This window comes from Colias eurytheme, chromosome 1 (genome assembly GCF_061535395.1).
Source record: "Colias eurytheme isolate Ceu_HAF_F1 chromosome 1, ilColEury1 Martin Lab GWU primary, whole genome shotgun sequence".
Taxonomy (NCBI): domain Eukaryota; kingdom Metazoa; phylum Arthropoda; class Insecta; order Lepidoptera; family Pieridae; genus Colias; species Colias eurytheme.
In genome coordinates, this window is record NC_142980.1 from 12660217 (window position 1) to 12680865 (window position 20649).

Below are 20649 nucleotides of genomic sequence, written 5' to 3' on the forward strand. Positions count from 1 at the left end.
GGAAGGTAATAATATTTTTGCAAGTATCCGTTTTATGTAATAAAAACATATCATAAAGTTTACGAGGTTTGGAAAATGTATGCACATAAAATGGCATGGGTGGATACTGGTTGGTATCCAACAGCTGTTGAAATCTTCTAAAAATGAGTACCGAATTAAAATTTGTAAAATAGACTTACCATACTTATTTACTAGTTTTCCGCCCGCGAATTTGCCCGCGTAGTTTTCAGGTCTCAAACTAACTGTGTAGGTACCAAATTTTATACTAATCGGTTCAGTGGTTTAGGCGTGAAGAACAGACTGACAGGCATCTTACTTGCGCATTTATAATATTAGTAAGTATGGGGATTTTAAAATCTGTTTTTTTTTGTGAAATACAGTTTCACCTTGTGGAGTATGGAGTAGATATATTATGTCTATTACGCTGATCGATTTCTTTCACGCACGAGTAGGTGATCAGCCTCCTGTGTCCTGGCGACCGAGACTTTCTTTGTTAGCTCTCACAAAAAATGGAACCCAAGGGGGTTACCATGACGTCTTAAAGCAGTATTATTTCTAGTATGGAAAAATGACAGAGTTATTTGGGTCATCTAGCTCTACACAGGAAGTAATACTGCTTAAACACATCACAGTTCAACTATCATTCATAAACAAATATACCAAGGATGTGGTAATTATAATCTACTTAAATTTAAAAAATTATGCAAAATCTGCTTGAGAATATCCCTTGAAAAAGATTAATCACAATGCCGAGATTAAATTGCTATTAAAAATATACCTACGCTACGTTTTCAAAGTAATTAAAAAAAACGGTCAAGTGCGACACCCACTTGAGTACAGAAGGTACCGCATGATTATGAAGGTACATCTATGTTAAGGTAAACGTTTTGCTTTTGGTTTTCCTGTAATTTATTAGAGCGAGGAAGGTGTTAAATCGAATATTTTAATGATAACTTTTAGTATATGTATCGCTAAATTTTCTTGTGGGATTTATCGAGATTTATCATTTAACCCAAAAGTGACATTACATAAAATTTTAGCCTTTCTTAATCAGTGTTAGAATTTGCACCATATGCGATAATTACCTCAATACATTTTTTTTCTCATTGCCCAGTATTCAAAGAACAAATGTACAATCATAATAAATGTCGTCTCGACACGGAACATATTAAACAAAAGCATAATTTCGCTTAAAATTGTAATACAGTTTAAATGTGAAAGCTACTTTAAGTAATAATAAGGTCTATTAAATCATTGTAGGCGACGTTGTTTTGAAGGGGTGTGCAGCGTTTGCACAACACCAGAAACTTTTAAGTATTCTTGTAAGGCGCGTGCATTTGAGACAATCCTCGTTTCATTATCTCATACTATTATGTACCAAATGCACAGTATATACACTCTTCGTGTGTCGTTTGGTTGGATAGTAAGTCGTAAGGCTAACAAGATATATTCAAGAAAATTGTTCAGCCTTGGCCTCTTTCAAGAAAGTTTCAGCATTATAGAAAATAAAGAAGATAAGTACAAGGTTATTATCTATTCCTCCATTGGTATATTTCAACAGAAATAGCTTGTAAAAAGCTTATACGAAATTGGTTAAACCAATTGTTGGCCATGTAGTAACCAATTTATGGTTTATCATGAAAAAATTTCGAAAAACATATATAAATAGCTTACAGATACAATTTACCTTAAACACAGGCACTGATTTCATAAATTATCGACAGGTAATTGGGTTTTCACACATCAAATCTCTGTGGCATTGCCGAAAACGCACCTCTAGCGAAATCAGACCCCGTCGTTTATATGTTAATCCGAAGGTTTTTATTGTATCTGTGACGTCACGATGCCGTGCCGCCCCAGATTGTGGGAACGCGACAATTTCGGCACAATAAAGTTTGCGAAGTGACAAATGCAAAGTTGGATTTATTCAACGAGCAGTTGGAATTAGATAAATGAACACGAACTACAAAACATTCGTAAATTACTGCCCTATTGTCTTGCTTCGTTCGTGATCATTAATTAATAGATAAATGCAAAATAGTATTCCCTTGTAGAGATAAACTACGATAACATGGCGCGCCCCTCCAAAATTCAAAACCTTTGAAAGTATTTGTGAAAGTATTTACAATGCACCACCAAGATTCACAACGCATGTGTGCGTAATGAGACGGCCGTCAAACAAAAACAAATCCACGGATTTGTTACTGGACTAGTCACGCTCTAATCGCTCATTATTATTAGTACTTAATGGCGCTGCACTGACGTATTCTATGAAAACGACACGTGCGTTGTCTTGGGCGCTCGGCAACTTATGATTAGTTGACCAACAAATCTGGACGTAAAGTACCTACTAAAGACGAATACGTACAACTACATACAAACTCCTTCGTAAAGATGTCACTACACACATTGAAACAGTAATTTGGAGGGGCGCGCCATGTTATCGTAGTTTATCTCTACTGTATTTTCTCTATAAATATAAAATTTTCGTGATATAATATTAGTTACCATACTCCTCCAAAACGGCTGGACCGATTCTCATTAATTTGGTGTGCCCATGGGTAGATCTGAGAATCGGCCAAACCCTAAGTGATAAGAGTACCTAAGGTTATATGCTTAACTTTTAGCAGAAAATATTTTATTAACCGATATTTTGTAAAGAAAAGACGTACAGATGTTTGTCGTTTCTTCTAGAAAAGTACAGATTTCGCTAGAATGTTGTATGAAGATATGATGGCATAGCATAAAAGAACGTGACGCTACGTAAACTTGAGCTCATGCTAATATTTCAAAGATAACATGTAGTAGGGTTTACATTTGATAGATATCTAAATATAATATATTATGTTGGTGTATTATAATCAGCGAGTCTTCATATAAATGTATTTTAAATGTTTTCTCCAGAGACCACACTATTTGAATAGTTGTTTTATATTTCATCGCGATATTTATTTAAGTGCAAGAGATTATTGTAATACATTATAATTAGTAAATCAAATTTATAAGAGGAAAATATTAAAATATAACTAACTACTATTATTATAATTAAACATAGAAATATAAGTTGTATGCCATTTCCAAGAATGACTGCTCCTTTTCACTTAAGTATTAGTTATTATACGTAGGAAATGAAATCGATAAAATACCCAGAGGTTTGATCAAAGACGGCAAGTGGCTTCTTTAATTAAAATAATATAACCAAGACGTTATAAGTATTCTGATAAATTGTAAGACAGCAAAATTGTCTTCTAGATAAATAAGCTTGATGAGCAATTTCTATAGAAAAGAGATGTAAAAGTTTCAATAATTAATGCATTGAAAACACTATAAAACTAGCAAATATATGTACCTAAATTGAAGTCAGAAAGAAAATCAATGGCTTTAGCTATTGGTCACTTTCTCTATTCCGTTATTTAGATTTCAAAACTTTCCAAGACTCTCAGCTTCACTTTAAATAATTAAAAAAAAAATCTTTCTTAATTCTTAATAACTAGAGCAAAATCTTCACGTGCTTTCAGATTTAAAATGTTTGATTCGTCCCTGAAAATTTCTACTTTATGAATCAATCTTTTTATACAGATCGAGCATCAAGGTCCATTCAAGTAAAAAGTCTGACCTTTTCATAAATTCTTTACATTTAGTCTTTGTTGAACTTAGTTCATAGCTGAAGGCACACAAACTAAACTGGCTCTAAAATGGTTTCTCTTCACAAATATCGTATTTGAGAAAAATTCGTTATAACTTTTAAAGGTAAGCGTTCATATTATAGTTCATATTCTTCTTTAAACTAGATAAGATAAATGTTCTCCTGGCGAGTACCATCCTAGTCTGCTAGTCATAATAGGTAGGTAATTACTAATTACCAAAGCTTATCATCCACATAAAAAGTTCTGCAGGCTTTCCTGGTACAACGCTAATATATTTTAAAGTCAAAAAATAGATTATTAAAAAAAATATTTAATAAACACGTCTTTGTTCATTGGAATATTGGTTAAAAATCACGATCTAGAAGCTCGTATATTTTATGTTTAAAATAACTACGCAAACAGAACAAATATTAAAATAATTCTCTATTAATTTCATTCTCATTAAGGTACTAATTAAAAATGCGACTGCAAATGGCTTGTTTAATAACAATTTTAAAATAGATGATATTATAATTACATTTCCTAGAATGATAGCATGATATAGATTCTAGATGTTAATATTTTAACTGTAAGAATAAATACTTTGTTTTTGTGCTGGGCATGTATTACAAAAATCCTTAAAAACTTCTTGTATTTTAAGAACTTACATAGAGTATGATTTATAAGATAAGATAAATGAATATATTACAGGTTACCAGTAACATGATACTTCTCATCAGAGCCTTCGCTGTCACTGGCCGAAACTAATCAGCCAATTTCTCAATAATCCTACGAGTTCGCAAATAAGAGCAACATTTTACAAACAATCAGTTTGTTTGCGTTACTTTGCAAGTTATTGAGGAGACGGTTTCATTTCACTTCTGTTTGTATTAAATTTTCACGAATCCAGTTATATTTACAAGCTGAACGCTTTCCGCTGCGACGCCCGATATTTCTCGTTCAAGGGAAAATAACTTATAAAGATTTAGGGCAAGTGAGTTGTGACAGTGACTATAAATCAGGTGCCCGTTGTTTTACGAAGTAGTCAAATCATACTGAAGCGTTTATAAATGTTGTTTTCGATTGTTTTAAAGACTAGCTGTTCCATTCAGCTTAATTGTAATTTACTACAATTTTCGTTAGATTGTCTTTTATGTTTTGGTTATACATTCTTCAAAAACAAATTATATTACCAGAGACTGTTCTGTGCCAGCGAAGAGGTTGTTTGTAAGTGATTAAAAATCCCTTCACTCAAAACATTTTTTAATACATAACAAAATATATCCAATTTGAAAGCTTTTGTTTAGTAAAATATAATTCCACAAATTACTAGTTCAACAAAATTGAAGCAAATAGTATGATGACCTCCTTAGATGGTTTCGTTTCGATAAAACAAAAGAGCCTTCGCCCTATTGTAATGTTAAATGTAATTCTTAGTGAAAAATAATACAACGCCCTTCTTTCATCAATCTTTTCTGCTTTATGTTCCCTAAGAAACTTATTTGTCGAGAAATAATAATTTCCAACAAATAACGTTGGGTATGTAGGATACCCAAGAAATATTAAAGAAATCGATTTCAAACATAATAAGGAATAGATTAATATATACCGCACGGTTTTTCGTAATCATCCTAACATTTAATCGTAGAAATTATATGAAATTAAACATCTCTATCTCCTATAAATGTCGATATATTTCAGCACGTCAACATTACATAGTCGAACATAATGAGAAAGCTCTTAAATTCCGTAATTGCCTGTAAAACTGATAGCATCGCCGCAATGAATTACAAAGCTTAAGTTATGTTCAATTAGCAGTGTAATATATCTAGAAGTGTAGTATAATAACGTCAGATTTATGACTGTTGCGTTACCGTCACTAAATGTTAATTAGTTCGTATGCTCAACGTAGTCGTCACATTAATTACTCGTACAGACATACACAAATCTTATCAAATATATGAACGTCGGGTGTTATTAATACGGGAAATCGTTAAAGTGATTACTCGCTCCTTTGTTTAGTCTTCCTCTTGTTTCCCGGTCATTCCCGGTACTTCTTAATTCGCCAAGTAAGTTAATTATACAGATTTTTAGGTGATATACTCGTATTATATTTTCAAATTACCCAATTAATGAGACTCTTTATATAATTAAGTTAATTCGCTAGTAATATAACACCTCTAACTACCTCTAAACATTAGGCTGGTCTACGAACTGTGTGTATGTGTGATGTGGATCCGCCTATTGAATAACCGCCTTGCCAGATCAACCTCTAGCCCATTAAATAATAAAAAGTGAAGGTTGATTGGGATACAAAAATTACCTGCGACTGTAACGCTACCAAAAATTAAAAATGTACACGATATTTGTAACAAATACCTGAAAGAAAATATAAAATACTAAGTAGGTATATAGAAATATTTGCTACAGAAACTGTGATCAACGAAGTCGCAGACACCTGGCAAACAGTACTTGCTTATCTTACAATCAAAGAGAACTGACAGATTGTGAAGTAAACAGCTTGTACTTTGTAGTTGGGCAAATTGTTATACAATTCGATGTAACTGAAGCCGGCAAAGTTAAACGTTGGTCTTTTTGCGTCAAATTTCTGTTTGACTTTGCTTAATAGTTGATCCGTGACTTAGCTTGCTACAGTAATACTGTATTATGTGTATAGTGTCCTAAACTATCAAAGTTAGTGACTTTGTGTACAGATTTCGCAAATGCTTGTAATTTTGGCTTTTATTTTGTTATTAGAATTGATCTTCTATTCATATTTTCTTGCTAGAGTAGGTACTATTCCTGTAGACACGTCATGTTCGTTGAATGATGTATATGTAGCAGGCAAATTGTTGTATTCCGAGGGTTTATAAACTGACGAAGCCGTTTGTAAACAGTGAAGTTGTACAATTTGCCTGCGACATATAATACGTTAGGGTATATATTATTATGTATAATACTATCCTGACACCTAAACTACCTTACCCTATGCTTATTATTTTGTCAATTTTAAAAGTGAGACTTAAAATTGAAATTTATGTTGAATTGTAAAACACAGATGTTGACAAATTGAGTTCAGAATAAGTTTACGAGGTGTACAAAGTTTCAAAAGTTGAATACACGCACAGATTTCGTAAGTTACTGTATAATTATTGTGGATCCAATTAGGTTATTGTAAATTGTAAAAATGCAAATACAATAAATTCGATATTATTGTTACTAATTATAATTGTAGTATTAAATAACATTATAATGTAAATTAATGGTAAGTAATTATGTGTTCTTTTTGTATAATTAGTATCATCAATGTTATATTAAAATTATAGTTAAATATAGTTTGTAATGCTATCATAATTATGAAATTGAATACGAATAATTCAATATACCTGTAATATCATGTTACAATACATATAATTTTATCATTACGTTTATAGACCATTGTTGTATGAAAAGTATCGTATATATGAATAATAATAAATTGAAGATTCAATGGAACTTATTTAGAACAAGATCTCTTTTGTTTTACCTCTCCATCTACGATTTGAATTGAGCTGCAGAATTTATCGTTAGAGGAGACAACTCCCGAATTTTAAATGGAACTCCTTAACTTTTAAACTTAATTATTATTTTGTTTAATTGAGAGATTTTCAATTAGAGAGGGTTTATGGGATTGTTTCTTAATGAATCTTCATTGAATGCGAGTAGCTGTTTGTATTTAAAATCCTTTTAAGTTAAGATTTTTTTTCTGCTTTGCGAAATGCCATAATACTATCATCATGTATAAAATATTGAAGAATTTAAACAGTAAGTATTGTAAGCATTGCGAAGGTATACAGTAAAAGCATTATTTTACAATAACGGCAGCGTTTTCCCCTCGTTTCAGATATTGAAAGGAAAATCGTGTACAGCATAAAAATATTAACGTGTGTGTACGCACACTTAGTGTGATGGAGTGTGTACGTGCATTCTATCCTGGAAGATAATGTGAACAAGAAAAGGTAAAATCAGAGTAAACAAAGGTAGAATACATAGAGTTATCTTGTTATTCCAAACAAGCTACTTTTCTTACATTTGATTCGGTGTACGTGTCAGGTTTAGACATCTTTGAGGAGTATGCTCAACTATTTTGGGTTATGATATTCTTGTCTTTGGTTGTTCAGAAATGATTCAGATTTACGCGATTGTGGTTTAACATTATTAATAAAAAAAAATTAATCAGTTTTACCTACTAGTACCCTGCACCTCTACTTACCTACTACGGCAGGATTACGGTTTCATTGGATTTGTTCTTATAAACCTTAGGTTAGACCACTTAGACGGTCACTTACACAAATTCAAACCTAAGTTTGATATAGGTATATATTCTATCACATATAAAAATTAAAAATACAGAATCAAATAACATAAAACTACTATTAACTCATAAAAATACAGATTAGTTAATAAAAGTTTGACAAGCTAAGCCGTGATAATAATCTGTGGAAATTAATAACTAGACGTATGTCTTAACTAATTGGATACGAAAATTTAATTTAAGCTTGTTTGCAGGCTGTTTCATTAATATTTTAGCTAAAATGATTATGACTTGTAATCAAGAAGCGCTTCCAAAATTACTTATTACCAACTCCCGGGTATAAAAATATAATTTATTACATATTTTGATGAAAACCTTTTGCTCATTTTGGGTTGAGTCTATAAATGTTTGAAGACAAAAAAGATCGTAAAACATACTCAGCATTATTGTAATTAGGCCTACTGGTCTACAATTTATAAACTATTTTGTGTCCAATACGTGTTTTGAAAGTTTTGTGTTTTTCAAAATAATTAAAAGAGGTACTCAAATTCCGTAGTAATCAACGTCTGACCTACTCGTTACTAAATACCCATACATGCAGAAATATAAATTAGCTCACACTTATAAATTTTTAAAGAATATAAAAAATTCGTTCACGAGGTGGAATGCGAAACCGCGTCGTACGCTTTTCCGAGGCTTTAAATTTATAAAGCGTTTTAAATGCTATAAAAACTAACAAATATCAAGCTCACACAATATATTCCAGGAGAACAGTAGAATCTACAGCTATATATTATAAGATTAAATATAAACCTAGTGGCATGTGCCAAGGCATGAATAAGGTGGGTATAGGGAAAACGCATAACTTTTTATAGCGTCTCGGGACATATACCTATTATAGTAGGACTCCATCTTTCTTCTGTGACTTTTTCCACGCATATGAAGAAATCATTTTCCAATTCTTATTTTAATGGAAAAAGCGTAGGTTTTATTTGATTTTTCGTGTGGGTTGGTTTCCGCTGTATTCTTACAAAGCGATTGTGTGGTATTTGAAAAAAATAGCCAATAAATTCGCGAGCAATACATATTAATAGATAATAATTGAATGGTGATATATATTGTCAGCTACCTCTGCTCTTACAAAGAAATCTTACAATCATTTCTCTACACGTAACATATTAGGTCGTCTTTTAAACGCCGATGCACAATTAAATTAGCACAAGAAAGTTAGAAACTATACCTACGTTACACATTGAACAATTTTTAATATTGTAAAAAAACCCGTTTTATCATATTAAATCCATCCATCCATCAAAAATTCTACGTAAATAGGCTTGAAGATGGCTTGAAGAGAATATTAAAATGTGTCAGCAATGATCTTAGAGCCAGCGCGCACGAGCAACTTTGTCTCCGCAACTATTTTGTCTCTCCCATCAATTTGTATGGGGAGTTGCGTCGCTACGTGCGCGCACTTTCATACTAGCCCATGGGTGGGAGAGACAAAATAGTTGCGGAGACAAAAAAGTTGCGGAGACAAAGTTGCTCGTGCGCGCACTGTCCCTTCAAGATTTCACGTCAAGATTGTAAAACAACGGATAGTGGAAGAACAATAGAAAGTGACGGTCGGCAATAGGGGTCATACAAATTTTAAAGAACAGTTTATTTGTATGAACAATATTGCTCGATCGTCGCTTTAAATTCGCAACGCTGGACTCAAGGAAAGGAAGAATCTGAAATTTATTTAGTTTAAACTACATGTTCGTTTGTTATTGTATATGTCAATAAAATGATTATTATTAAACTGCATGTTGAAATACATAGATCCCAACATCTTCCTTTCCTTGTAATGCTATTTGCTATTGGAAAACACTCTACATTTTAATAACTTTAATATTATAAACACGCATCCATTTTCGATTGCCAACATTTCTTACAAAATACAAATACGATTACGTTTTTATTTAACAGTATTACCACGCGAGTTTATTTGAGTAGGAACATTTTTGCCAGAATATATGCATGTAAAGAACATAATTTAAGGGTACGACCGCAGGAATGTGGATAAAAATGTATAATCCCGAGTGAGATATATATTAGGTACCTAAACTTTTTACGACCCTTTTTTGCATTGATAGCGGACTTAAAACATCCATAGATGCGAGTTCATTTTATTTTTATGATAACCATTTATTAGCTTATGCATTTCTAATAGATAAATGTTGTTTCATTACTATTAAAATTTTAACGATTTTTATAGGCAAAGTTTCCACCTTATCAAATACATTAAAGTATTAAGCATTGACACCAAATGATCAATAAGACATCGTCTGATTTGATAATGTTCTGGCCACAAAACAAACTTCCACAAAAACTCATTGAAAGATACGCAAAGATCAAAATTTTTTTCACACTTCATAGTCGACTGGCATGGTGACAATATTCTAGGGACCCCGCTCTGTCGTGTCAACAGTTCTGTCCTTTGAGCCACATAAATTACTTCCAATATTACTCCCTCGACGTATTTCAGTTGCCAGACAAAACTTATATTGTGTAACTTTTCGCGGGCTTGTTGACTATTGAATAGACGATGCATCTGTCATCTCTGATAAAGTTTTGTATAGAAAAGTGAAGCCCTGCCTCTAAGGAGAATAGACGGTACAGGGTGGTACAGGGATGCTTTTCATATTTGTTTCGTTGGCAGTTTTTTATCGACAACATTGCGATCACCCTTCTATGGTATACGAGTGAAAAGCGATCCCAAGATCCCGTGGGATGTAAAGGTTTATAGTATGTTTTTATTAGATGAAAAAAGTAGTTTGATTTGTTTCTAGAATATAAAATATAACTAGTAAATACAATGCTTTTCTTATTATCATTTACAGTTCATGCAGTTTTGTTTTAGACTCGTTTTTGTACCAATTAGGTACGCTGTTAGTTGTAGACATAACACAGAAAAATAATTGATATCTCTGATAGAAAAACATTGTCGTCTCCTTTTGTTCTTCTTTAATTATCTCGTTATAACGAACGTAATTAATTTCGTATCAATATTTTTTCGCTAATATAATACATATCGACATGAAAAATAGTTTATCCAATATTCTATTATAGCAAAGTTTATTATCGTGACTTCTATTTGGCCTTATTGACGAAAACTAATTATCGGTCAATCCCATTCCTGTCCGAATTTGCTAAATAGGTATTTGTCGACGTCAACTCAATGTAAGATAATATATTTGCCTCAAGTTATCAAGGTATTAATCTTCTATAATATTCTTTCTAAGTCCCAGTTTATCGAAAAACCATTCAAGGTCAAGGTCCTTATTGGCCCGGAATGGAACTCCATCCATACTAATATTATAAATGCGAAAGTAACTCTGTCTGTCTGTCTGTTACTCAATCACGCCTTAACTACCGAACCAATTTGCATGAAATTTGGTATAGATATTTTGATACCCGAGAAAGGACATAGGATAGGTTTTATCCCGGAAATCCTACGGGAACAGGTTTTTCTTTGAAAACGCGGGCGAAGCCGCGGGCGGAAAGCTAGTAAAAAATATATATCATTCCTGGATATATCAAGTGTTGAAATATTGAGTTTATATACAAAAGTTTCTCCTTTTTAAAGCTATAATTTATTTCGACATTTTCAAGTATTATTTATTATCGTCGACCTTTTTCTTATCGTAAACATTTGGTAAACTAATTATAAGCCCTGTAAGCACCACGTCATTTGAGTAACACATGTTCACAACTTGTGAAGATTTATATTATAGTTTCTTAGTATGTAGTAAAGAAACTAAATAGCCAAACACGGTCATAAATAAAAGTGTAATGTTGATTGTTGAATAGACCCTTATTTAACACAATAAGTTAAATCTTTTAGCTTTAAGAGTTAGTTCATATTGTACCTTCAAAGTGTAAAGACATACCTTCGATACTCTATTTGAAGATAAATAAAGTGACTATCTTCCTACAACAAAGTGCTTGATTTATTTACTAAAATTAATCACACCACTATCCATAATCCCAATATCAAGTGTCAAGGAATAATAGAGCTTTCAAATGCGTTTCAATAGTTTTAAAGTTTATGAAATTCAACCCTACTGCCTATCATACGCTCGTTAACTAACGGGTCATAACTCTTTCGACTATCATTATTTAGGAATATTTTAAGCATATTCCACAACCTATTTTTCAGTAGCACTTAAGAGAGGTTTTGCAGTTTCTTAATACTTATTTTCTTACAGGTGAAAGCAGCTCAGCGACGGAATAATATGTAATACGTCACCTCGAGTGGCGCTTACATCGTAGCTTTTCCATCGCAGAAAAAACAACCAGCAAAAATGGGCAAGAAGAATTCTAAACTAAAGCAGGACACGATTGACCGGCTCACCAATGCCACATACTGTGAGTACCTTAGTTTAATCTACATAACATATTTAATAATACGTCAAAGATCATATCGTTATCTAAAGGTTGACTATAGGTGGATTTTAGCGTATGTGACCAGCGGAGTTAAAATGGTCACTTTCGGTGAATAATAATTAATAATAGGATCTTATTATGAATCTTCTTCGAAGTGGAAAACAGAAGCCACTTAATATAATACTTTATAGTATAAATTTCCAGTAAGAAAAAGAATTCATTTACTTACCGTTTTTTATTTGTATGAAAAGTCGTAAGATAAGAAAGAAAATTGTCATCTTACGAAAAATGAAGGAATTGCTAAGCATCTGCTAGCATTTCACGAACTGATTCATTAGATGATGGAATGTCAAAAGTATAATTTTTAGGCCTTGTGATTTTTAATATTCTAACCTATTACTATAACAATGAATAATTTAACACACATAGGTATGCTTCATAATATTAATACGGGACAAATGGTTGATTAATCGAGTAGGTCATGTCGGCACATCAGGTTAACGACGTTACGGTCATTGGATACCAATAATGATGTGATATACAATAATATTGGAATGAATTTAATGAATATTAAAACAGAATACAATATATTATTCAGTAACAATATGATATAATGCGCAAAATCAACATGAACTATTAAATTATTATACTTAGGTATATTAAATTATTAAATTATACTCTCTATTAAATTTGTGGCAAATTGCAATATAATGTGTGAAGTTCCAATTTAGTTCGTATAATATGATCAGATATTTTGTGGAAGAATTTTAGAAATCAGTAGTTCCAGAGATTGCCACATGCGTACACAAACTTTATCTGCTAAGACTGAGTAATTATACACTTAAGGTAAATGTAGAGTTTATATTCATCCTACTCTCATTAGAATCAGGTTTAGAATAAAAAATAATAATCATAAATTGAATTAAAATTCGCTTTTTTATTTAATCAAATATTATGTATAATATTTTTTCTAAAATACAGTCATGATGAAGTAAAAGGTTAAAGGTTTAGCTGACACCATAGAAACCAAGCACCAACATAGTTTATCTACAATAATAATCGGTTGCTAAATATTTTATAATTGCTATTTTCCTACGTATGGTATTTTTCAATTAATAATAAGTACTCCTCAACAAAATCTTTAGATCTAGGACGTGTATAAAGGAAAAATTGTCACATTTCGCGTAAAGAACTAATTCCTTTGATAAACACAATTTCTGATTGTTTGTAGAGATTATTATTTCAAATCAAATCGAAACGCTTACTGTATACATTAGTTAAAAATGTATATTATGACCAGTTATATAAATATTTAATATACTTCGTGTTATTTATCCTTTTGACTCATTACTAATTAATGAACCATGAACCTACACACAATATATAGGCTTGTATATTGAAAACAAAATTAATAGTAAATTAATAAAGAAAGATACAATCAAAACACAACATAACATTCTTTTGTTAAAACTTTTTAAAGTGAAACTTTTATTACATCGTCTCAAACTTTTTGGTCTGTGTAGCGCATGTCGCGTGTATCGCGGCTGCCGAGTAGGTATACCTACTCGACAGCCAACCGCCACGCGACATGCGCTACACAAAGCAGTGTTCGGAACCGTTCGAACAGTTTCACTTTTACCGTGGTTTCATAAAACCACACAACATTTTTTTTTTATTGATATAAAATTTATTTTACACGTCCTCAGTACCTAATGTAAAAATGATGAAATCAATTTTTTCCGCTTTTTATATAAAAAGAGCAATATTGAGAATGAACTTTAAATCTATCTCCTATTCCCCGGTGTGAAAGCAGTTGTACAGCAATATCTTTTATCGATCGATTTCCTTTCCGAAGCAATAAGTAACCAGCCTACTGTGTAACCAAGTTATGTCGCCTCTATCGGGAATTAGGAATTATATTGTTTCAACTGTAAGCTCTCAATTTACTTGTTTAATTCTTTGAATTATAGGATACATGTTTCAATAATATATATTGCAATTTGAGAATATATAATACGTACTTAGATTGGTAATAAAGATATTTCTTTATGATATCTAACTTCTTTGACATTATTTTAATTTTAATTATTATTATAAAAAAAGAATAAGAACATGCGCTCTATATGATGAATTTTTATTCAGAAGATACTTTATTACCGAAAAGAGTTTACTTTTCTTCAGCTATTCGACTATTTTTAAGCTTTTAGCCTAATTAGAATTATTGATCTAGGGTATTTTATAACTCTTAGTTGTGCCAAAACGATGTACTATATCTCAATTGATGTTCGTTTGTCTCACTAAACGTCGAAATTACTGGACGGATTTTGCTTATTTAGATGCTCATATTTGTAATAGTTAAGGCATAACTGGTTAGCAACATAATCAGTATCGGAAATTTAAATCATTATTGTAATAGTTGAATGTTAACCAGGTCACCTAATCGTTAATAATAAATTGTGTCAGGTATTCTTCAGTACAAGGTTTATTATTACAATCTTTCATATGTTATATAATAATTATTCAAGACAAAAGTGAACTGGTACCTTCTAAGAAATCGCGCTCTATCTTAGGCCACATCTTCGCTTACTAGCAGGCGAGATCGCTTCCCTTTCATTAAAAATACGTGTTAGAAGTGAATTGGACATTGATTGCACATTGGCAAGACTTAGGGCTGATTTTTCAATGCTTGGTTAAAACTTATTCGTCGAATCTCTTCTCTTATATATAAAATTCTCGTGTCACAATGTTAGTTTGCATACTCCTCCGTAACGGGTGGACCGATTCTTATGAAATTTTCTGTGCATATCGGGTAAGTCTGAGAATCGGCCAAAATCTATTTTTCATATGTACCACGGGTGAAGCCGGGGCGGGCCGCTAGTAATGTATAAAATAACAATTTTAAAAACGTATTCTAATTGCCCGTATTTGACAGTTTACGTGACATTTTAATATTATCGTGTAATACTTTATTGGACGGATAAGTTTTATCGATTTCATCCAAGCATTGAAAAATCGGCCCTTAAAGATATCGTCGTGTGTCGTACTTCATGACGTGACATTTGACTCTCAACGCCTAAAGAAGTTTCATATCAAATCTACTCTATACCTAACTAAAATAATAAAATGTCTACCTTTTTGCGAACCTATAACTCTGTGTGATAATATCTATTACCTAATAGGACCAGACGTCTATCACCATCAAAGCGGTTAATACCTCTAAGTGACATAAAGCAATTTACTGTTTGGCTTCGCAATTCTGTTGACAATTACTGATTCATGAATTGACCTGCGTGCTTCGAGGCAGTGAAGTGAGCACACCTTCAGGAAACTGATATTAATCGTGCTACCGATATTCTTGCTGATATTTATAGGTGTGGTGCATTTGTATTGCTTGGTTACGGGTGGAAATTGAGGGGATTTTAACCTTGTCTATGTGGAAACAAGGTTGCGTTTGAAGGTTGAAGGAGTAGGAAATGTTTTTGAGAAGTGTACCAGGAAAGGTATCACAGAAGATCAGTGTTTTATTTTCAACTAATTTGACAATGTGGGTTTGGCATGTGGTAGGGATGGGCTAATTATCCTGATTTTTAGCTTCTTCATTACATTCTACGGGTATTTCATATCAAATTTGAAAGGCTACATTTCTACCAAGAATAGTAATAGGCAAGGAACTGCAAGATTGTTTTAATCTATAAATAACTCTACATTGTTATTTACACTTACTCTACTTTTTAAGTTTACAATTTTTTTACGAGAAATTTAATTGCGATTGAAGAGACTAAATTCATCCAGCTTTTTCAATAAACGACACTTTAAATCAAATTAAGTATTTTTATCTTTTTTTATTAGTAGTTTTGGAACGTCTTTAAAGACCTATAAAATCATCAAATATGTATACAATAACACAAATTACTAAAGATCTAAACCAATATGATCAACCTATAACAATAATATAAAAGTTAACAGAGCTTCTGTTTAATTAGCTAAAACATTACGAGGCGGAGAGTCGTAAATTGTACAATAACATCACGACCCAGAGCTCGTATCAAAATCGCATAATGTCAGCTGACAATGGATGTCAGATTATGTAATTACAATTTATTGCACTATAAATATGAGTTATTGGCAGACGCTTCTTAATTGTTCAGTGGGGAACTTATCTGAATCAAGAATCTTCTTATGGCGTCGTGTGGGCTTGAAGCCTTTGATAATATGAATATCAAACCAATTCTGAGTATACCCGTATGAATGAAGTTAAAGAAGAGATATACATTATACAATAAGCTTTATAATAACCAAATATTCCGAAAACTTTGATTCGCTTTGGGATTATATCTAGAGGCAAGTTCTGTATTTGTATTTGAAACTTTTGATTATGATTTGAACGAAAACGAAAATATAGACAGTTTTAATTTCTAGAATGTATACATTCAGTGACATCTGCACTAAAATACAATATAGGAAAGTGTTAATCCACCATCCATGCTTATTTAACCCCTAATTAGAAACGGGACGAAATAAAAAATACATTCATAATTGGCGATCAAATCAAAAGGTATTCAACAGAAGTATGATTCACATTTTCCCTTCAATTTCGCCACCTTTAAACAAAAAGCACCGTTACCCACATCAATTTAATCCATGATTTATTGGCCGGTAAAACTAAAGCTTACAAGTCGAAAATTCAGAATCTACCCTCACAGAGACCAATGTATAAACCAATGTATAAATTGCACTAGCTGTTCCGCAAACGAGGTTAACATGACATGTTTAATGGAAAAAGTGGGTAATCGAGCCGGCATACTTAGTTTAAATGTCAGGTTTTACTATTTCGACGAAATAAAATATGATAAAGCCTGAAGGGGTATCTGTGTCAAGACCTAGAACGTTAGTAACTGCTACTACCTAACTTATGTAGGAGTAACGTTTTATGCGCTAAAAATAAAGTTATTAAATACTAGCTTTCCGCCTGCGGCTTCGCCCGCGTTTTCAAAAAAAAAACCCGCATAGTTCCCGTTCCCGTGGGATTTCCGGGATAAAACCTAGCCTATGTCACTCAGAAATGATGTAGCTTTCCAATAGTGAAAGAATTTTTCAAATCTGCCAAGTAGTTTCGGAGCCTATTCAATTCATACAAACAAACAAACAAACAAACAAAAAATCAAACCTTTCCTCTTTATAATATTTGTATAGATGTATAGATGTGAAAGTATAATTTTAATAAGAATGAAAATATTTTATCAAATAAATATCTAAAATTGTCATGTTACCATACTCCTCCGAAAAGGCTGAACAAATTTTTATACAATTCTATGAGCATGTCATGTACATATTTTTCATGCCCCTAAATCGCATTGGAAGCTGTTGTCGTTTATATAAATATCGAGAAGAAACTAGTAATAATTTGTAATAAGAAGGCCCAAATAAATTTAGGTACTACAAGAATTGGAAAAAATGTACAGTAATAAAACCCCTAAATAAATTCCCAAACAATATAGCTATATAAAACCAGCCAACGATCCCATTTGAAACCCATTCTTATCTATGCAGGCGACTGTATAAATTTCCAATGTACTTAACGAAAATTTCGACTTGGGTGAAAGTTTAAATATTTAATTTTCAATTGAAGCGAAATATTTAAAAGCAGTTCCGGTAGAAGGGTTCGATACGATGTGAAACCAATTTCCAATAAAAAGTAAATTGTTTAGTAGTAGGTATACCATAATATGTAGGAAATTATAAATTGTGTAATTTAGAAACGAACGCCTATCGATTGCTAAAAACAGACTGTATTATGACAGTCTATCTAATTCCCATTTTTAGTATGTAGTACGTATATCAAAACTAGGTACCAGTTTCATTTGAAATATTTCTCTGAAAAGTATTTTTAGTTCATCTATCAATACTGCGTACTCCACAAAAAATCCAATAAAAATGCGGCAAACTAATATGACTCTATATTTACTTATCTTCCTCCACAGTCTTAACATTTTCCAAACATCGTAATACGACTGACGAAGGCATCTTGACCAGAATGTATAAATATATAATAGAGCGAAGTTGACGGTAAAAGTTTTATGTTGAATAGTAAATGGGCCAAGTTAGGGGACGGAGGAACGCGGTCGTAAATATATTTCATTCATGCACTTTGTATCCGATTTAGGTGTGGCCTCGAGGCATTTTTATACCCTCTTACTTGATATTACTGAAATACATCGTTACTTTTTACATTTGCAGACAATTTCGTGTAAGTACATCACGCCACAGTCACGAATTTATACGCTGTTAATCAAACCTTTCAATCCAACATAAAAAATAATTAAAAAAATTACATGACTACAGTACTGATTACTTAAAGTAATGGATTTTAAATCCTGTTCTTAATCGGGATAGTATCGATGAGATTAATATTTTATATAAACACAATACCTACAGTTGAATTTTAATGTGATATTAAAAATCAATTTCCATATGATTTCCATTAACACAATTATTTCGGATACAGAAATTATTCATGTGAGAATTATTTATTGATACGTCAAATTTATGGGCGGGCGCCCATCCCGTTCATCCTTCCTAAATGAAAATTGAACGCCTACCGAAAAATATAGCACTCCCTGTTTACTGCATAAGAGCTTTATAACTTAGTCAGGCGCTGAAAAAGAAAAATGATGTAGAATAAGACACGTAAGTAATAATTTAGATGTGTTATTCAATGCTGCAAACAACTTCGTTTTACGCTGAAATAATGGGAAGCTTCGAAGAATATAATACATGAACGTGTGATTTTATCTCACCCGTATACGCCGAATAGGAAGGCCCGTATAACGCCCTTAATAAAATTTTGGTTTTAGCTGTTTTTATACCTTACCATTTTACAAGTCATTTATAAATTAATATTGATATAGTGAAACAGTTACTTAATATTCCTTTAACCTTTAAGGTCTTTATACTTTTGTCACAGTATTATAATCAAAAGCTCTTTAGAGAGCTTTTTTAAGTAAAATTTAATAAATTCACTTTTTAATCGAATTTTATGAAATTGATTATACAAAAAATACAGAGAAGAAATTTTTCTGTACCTATAGAGACTAAGTATTAATAGCCGAGAAGCCTGAAATTTCCATATAGTCTACAAGTAAAACTTTCGTAAAAAATAAATCAAGAACCAATTATTTCTAAAACAAATAATGACTTTTAAAACTAAGTTAAAATAACATGAATTTCAAGCGGGTGAAGGAAGACACGGTCTTTTGTTGTGCTGCCGTCAATGCAGAGCGCATTACGTAATGTTTCTAGACGTTTGAAAGAAAATAGAGTAGGCATTTCATTATTACGGAGTTCTATTTTAAAGTTCGTCTATTTTAAACCGCATCTATTTTTAAATTAAATATAATTTCCTTCTTATGGAGTTTGTGTTTTTTATAATGTTAAACAACTGCCTGCTATTCAACTTAGTACAATATATGGGCGTTCCGAATAAAAAATACACGCTTAAATTAAAAACCGCTTATCAATTAAAAATTTTGCAAAATATACTTATTTAAAATTCCATCATACTTAAGGGAGTCAGAATTATAAAACCACGTCTAAAGATTAATTTCTGAAATATATAATCTATTCAGAAGGTTAGGTTAGGTTCGTGCTGCGACCCCCTGGAAGGATTTCGTTTTGCTGGATATCGTTTATTGGAATTTCAAAAATGGATTTTGTGGATTTTGTGCATTTAGATTTCGTATGTCTGGAACTCATTCGTCTGGATTGTAAAACGTCGTACAAATAAAGAAATGGGCAAATGAAATTCGGAGTTGCGATTATATGGCAAACAAAACTTCGAAATTTTAAAATTCGGGGTTATGAAAAAATGTCCAGACGTTTTCTGGATTATGATATTCGGAATATTAAAATTCGAGATTAAGATAGGTAACCCAGTTATAACAGTCAAATAGGCAACAGTTTTAAGAAATATTTTGGATGTCAAATATAAATTAACATCCCTTTTATAGGTAGGTTCTGACCTACTTTAGTACTTCGGCACAACAACATAACAATGTCATGTGAATTCATGTGAATCGAAATCACATGGCTTGTACTATAACATTATGTTAAGTGGTTATCAAAGATTTTGAAGATCAAAGAAAAACAAGATCAGAGGGTACGTTTATCAAAAATTATTTGAGACGTAGTTGTATGTTTTCGTATAATTTTTATATTACCAAATATATTTTTACCGCCATTGTTATTGTTATTGACAAACATTGAATTGTATTACTGCATTATACTGACTGAGCAATATTCAGG

At 31.9% G+C, this 20649-nt stretch overlaps 1 protein-coding gene across 2 annotated transcripts in view; it reads left to right on the top strand.

Moving 5' to 3' along the window:
* The window catches only part of LOC149911313 (frequenin-2), a 201170-nt gene that overhangs the window by 73142 nt on the left and 107379 nt on the right, over nucleotides 1-20649 (top strand). The window contains exons 1-2 of one of the 2 annotated variants that reach the window (XM_090105297.1): nucleotides 7537-7624; nucleotides 12171-12330. In XM_090105297.1, coding sequence (XP_089961423.1) covers nucleotides 12267-12330 — 64 coding nt within the window. In that variant the 5' untranslated portion in view covers nucleotides 7537-7624; nucleotides 12171-12266. Of the gene's footprint in view, nucleotides 1-7536; nucleotides 7625-12170; nucleotides 12331-20649 lie in introns of those variants that run through there. The other variant, XM_090105288.1, reaches the window with a different exon arrangement.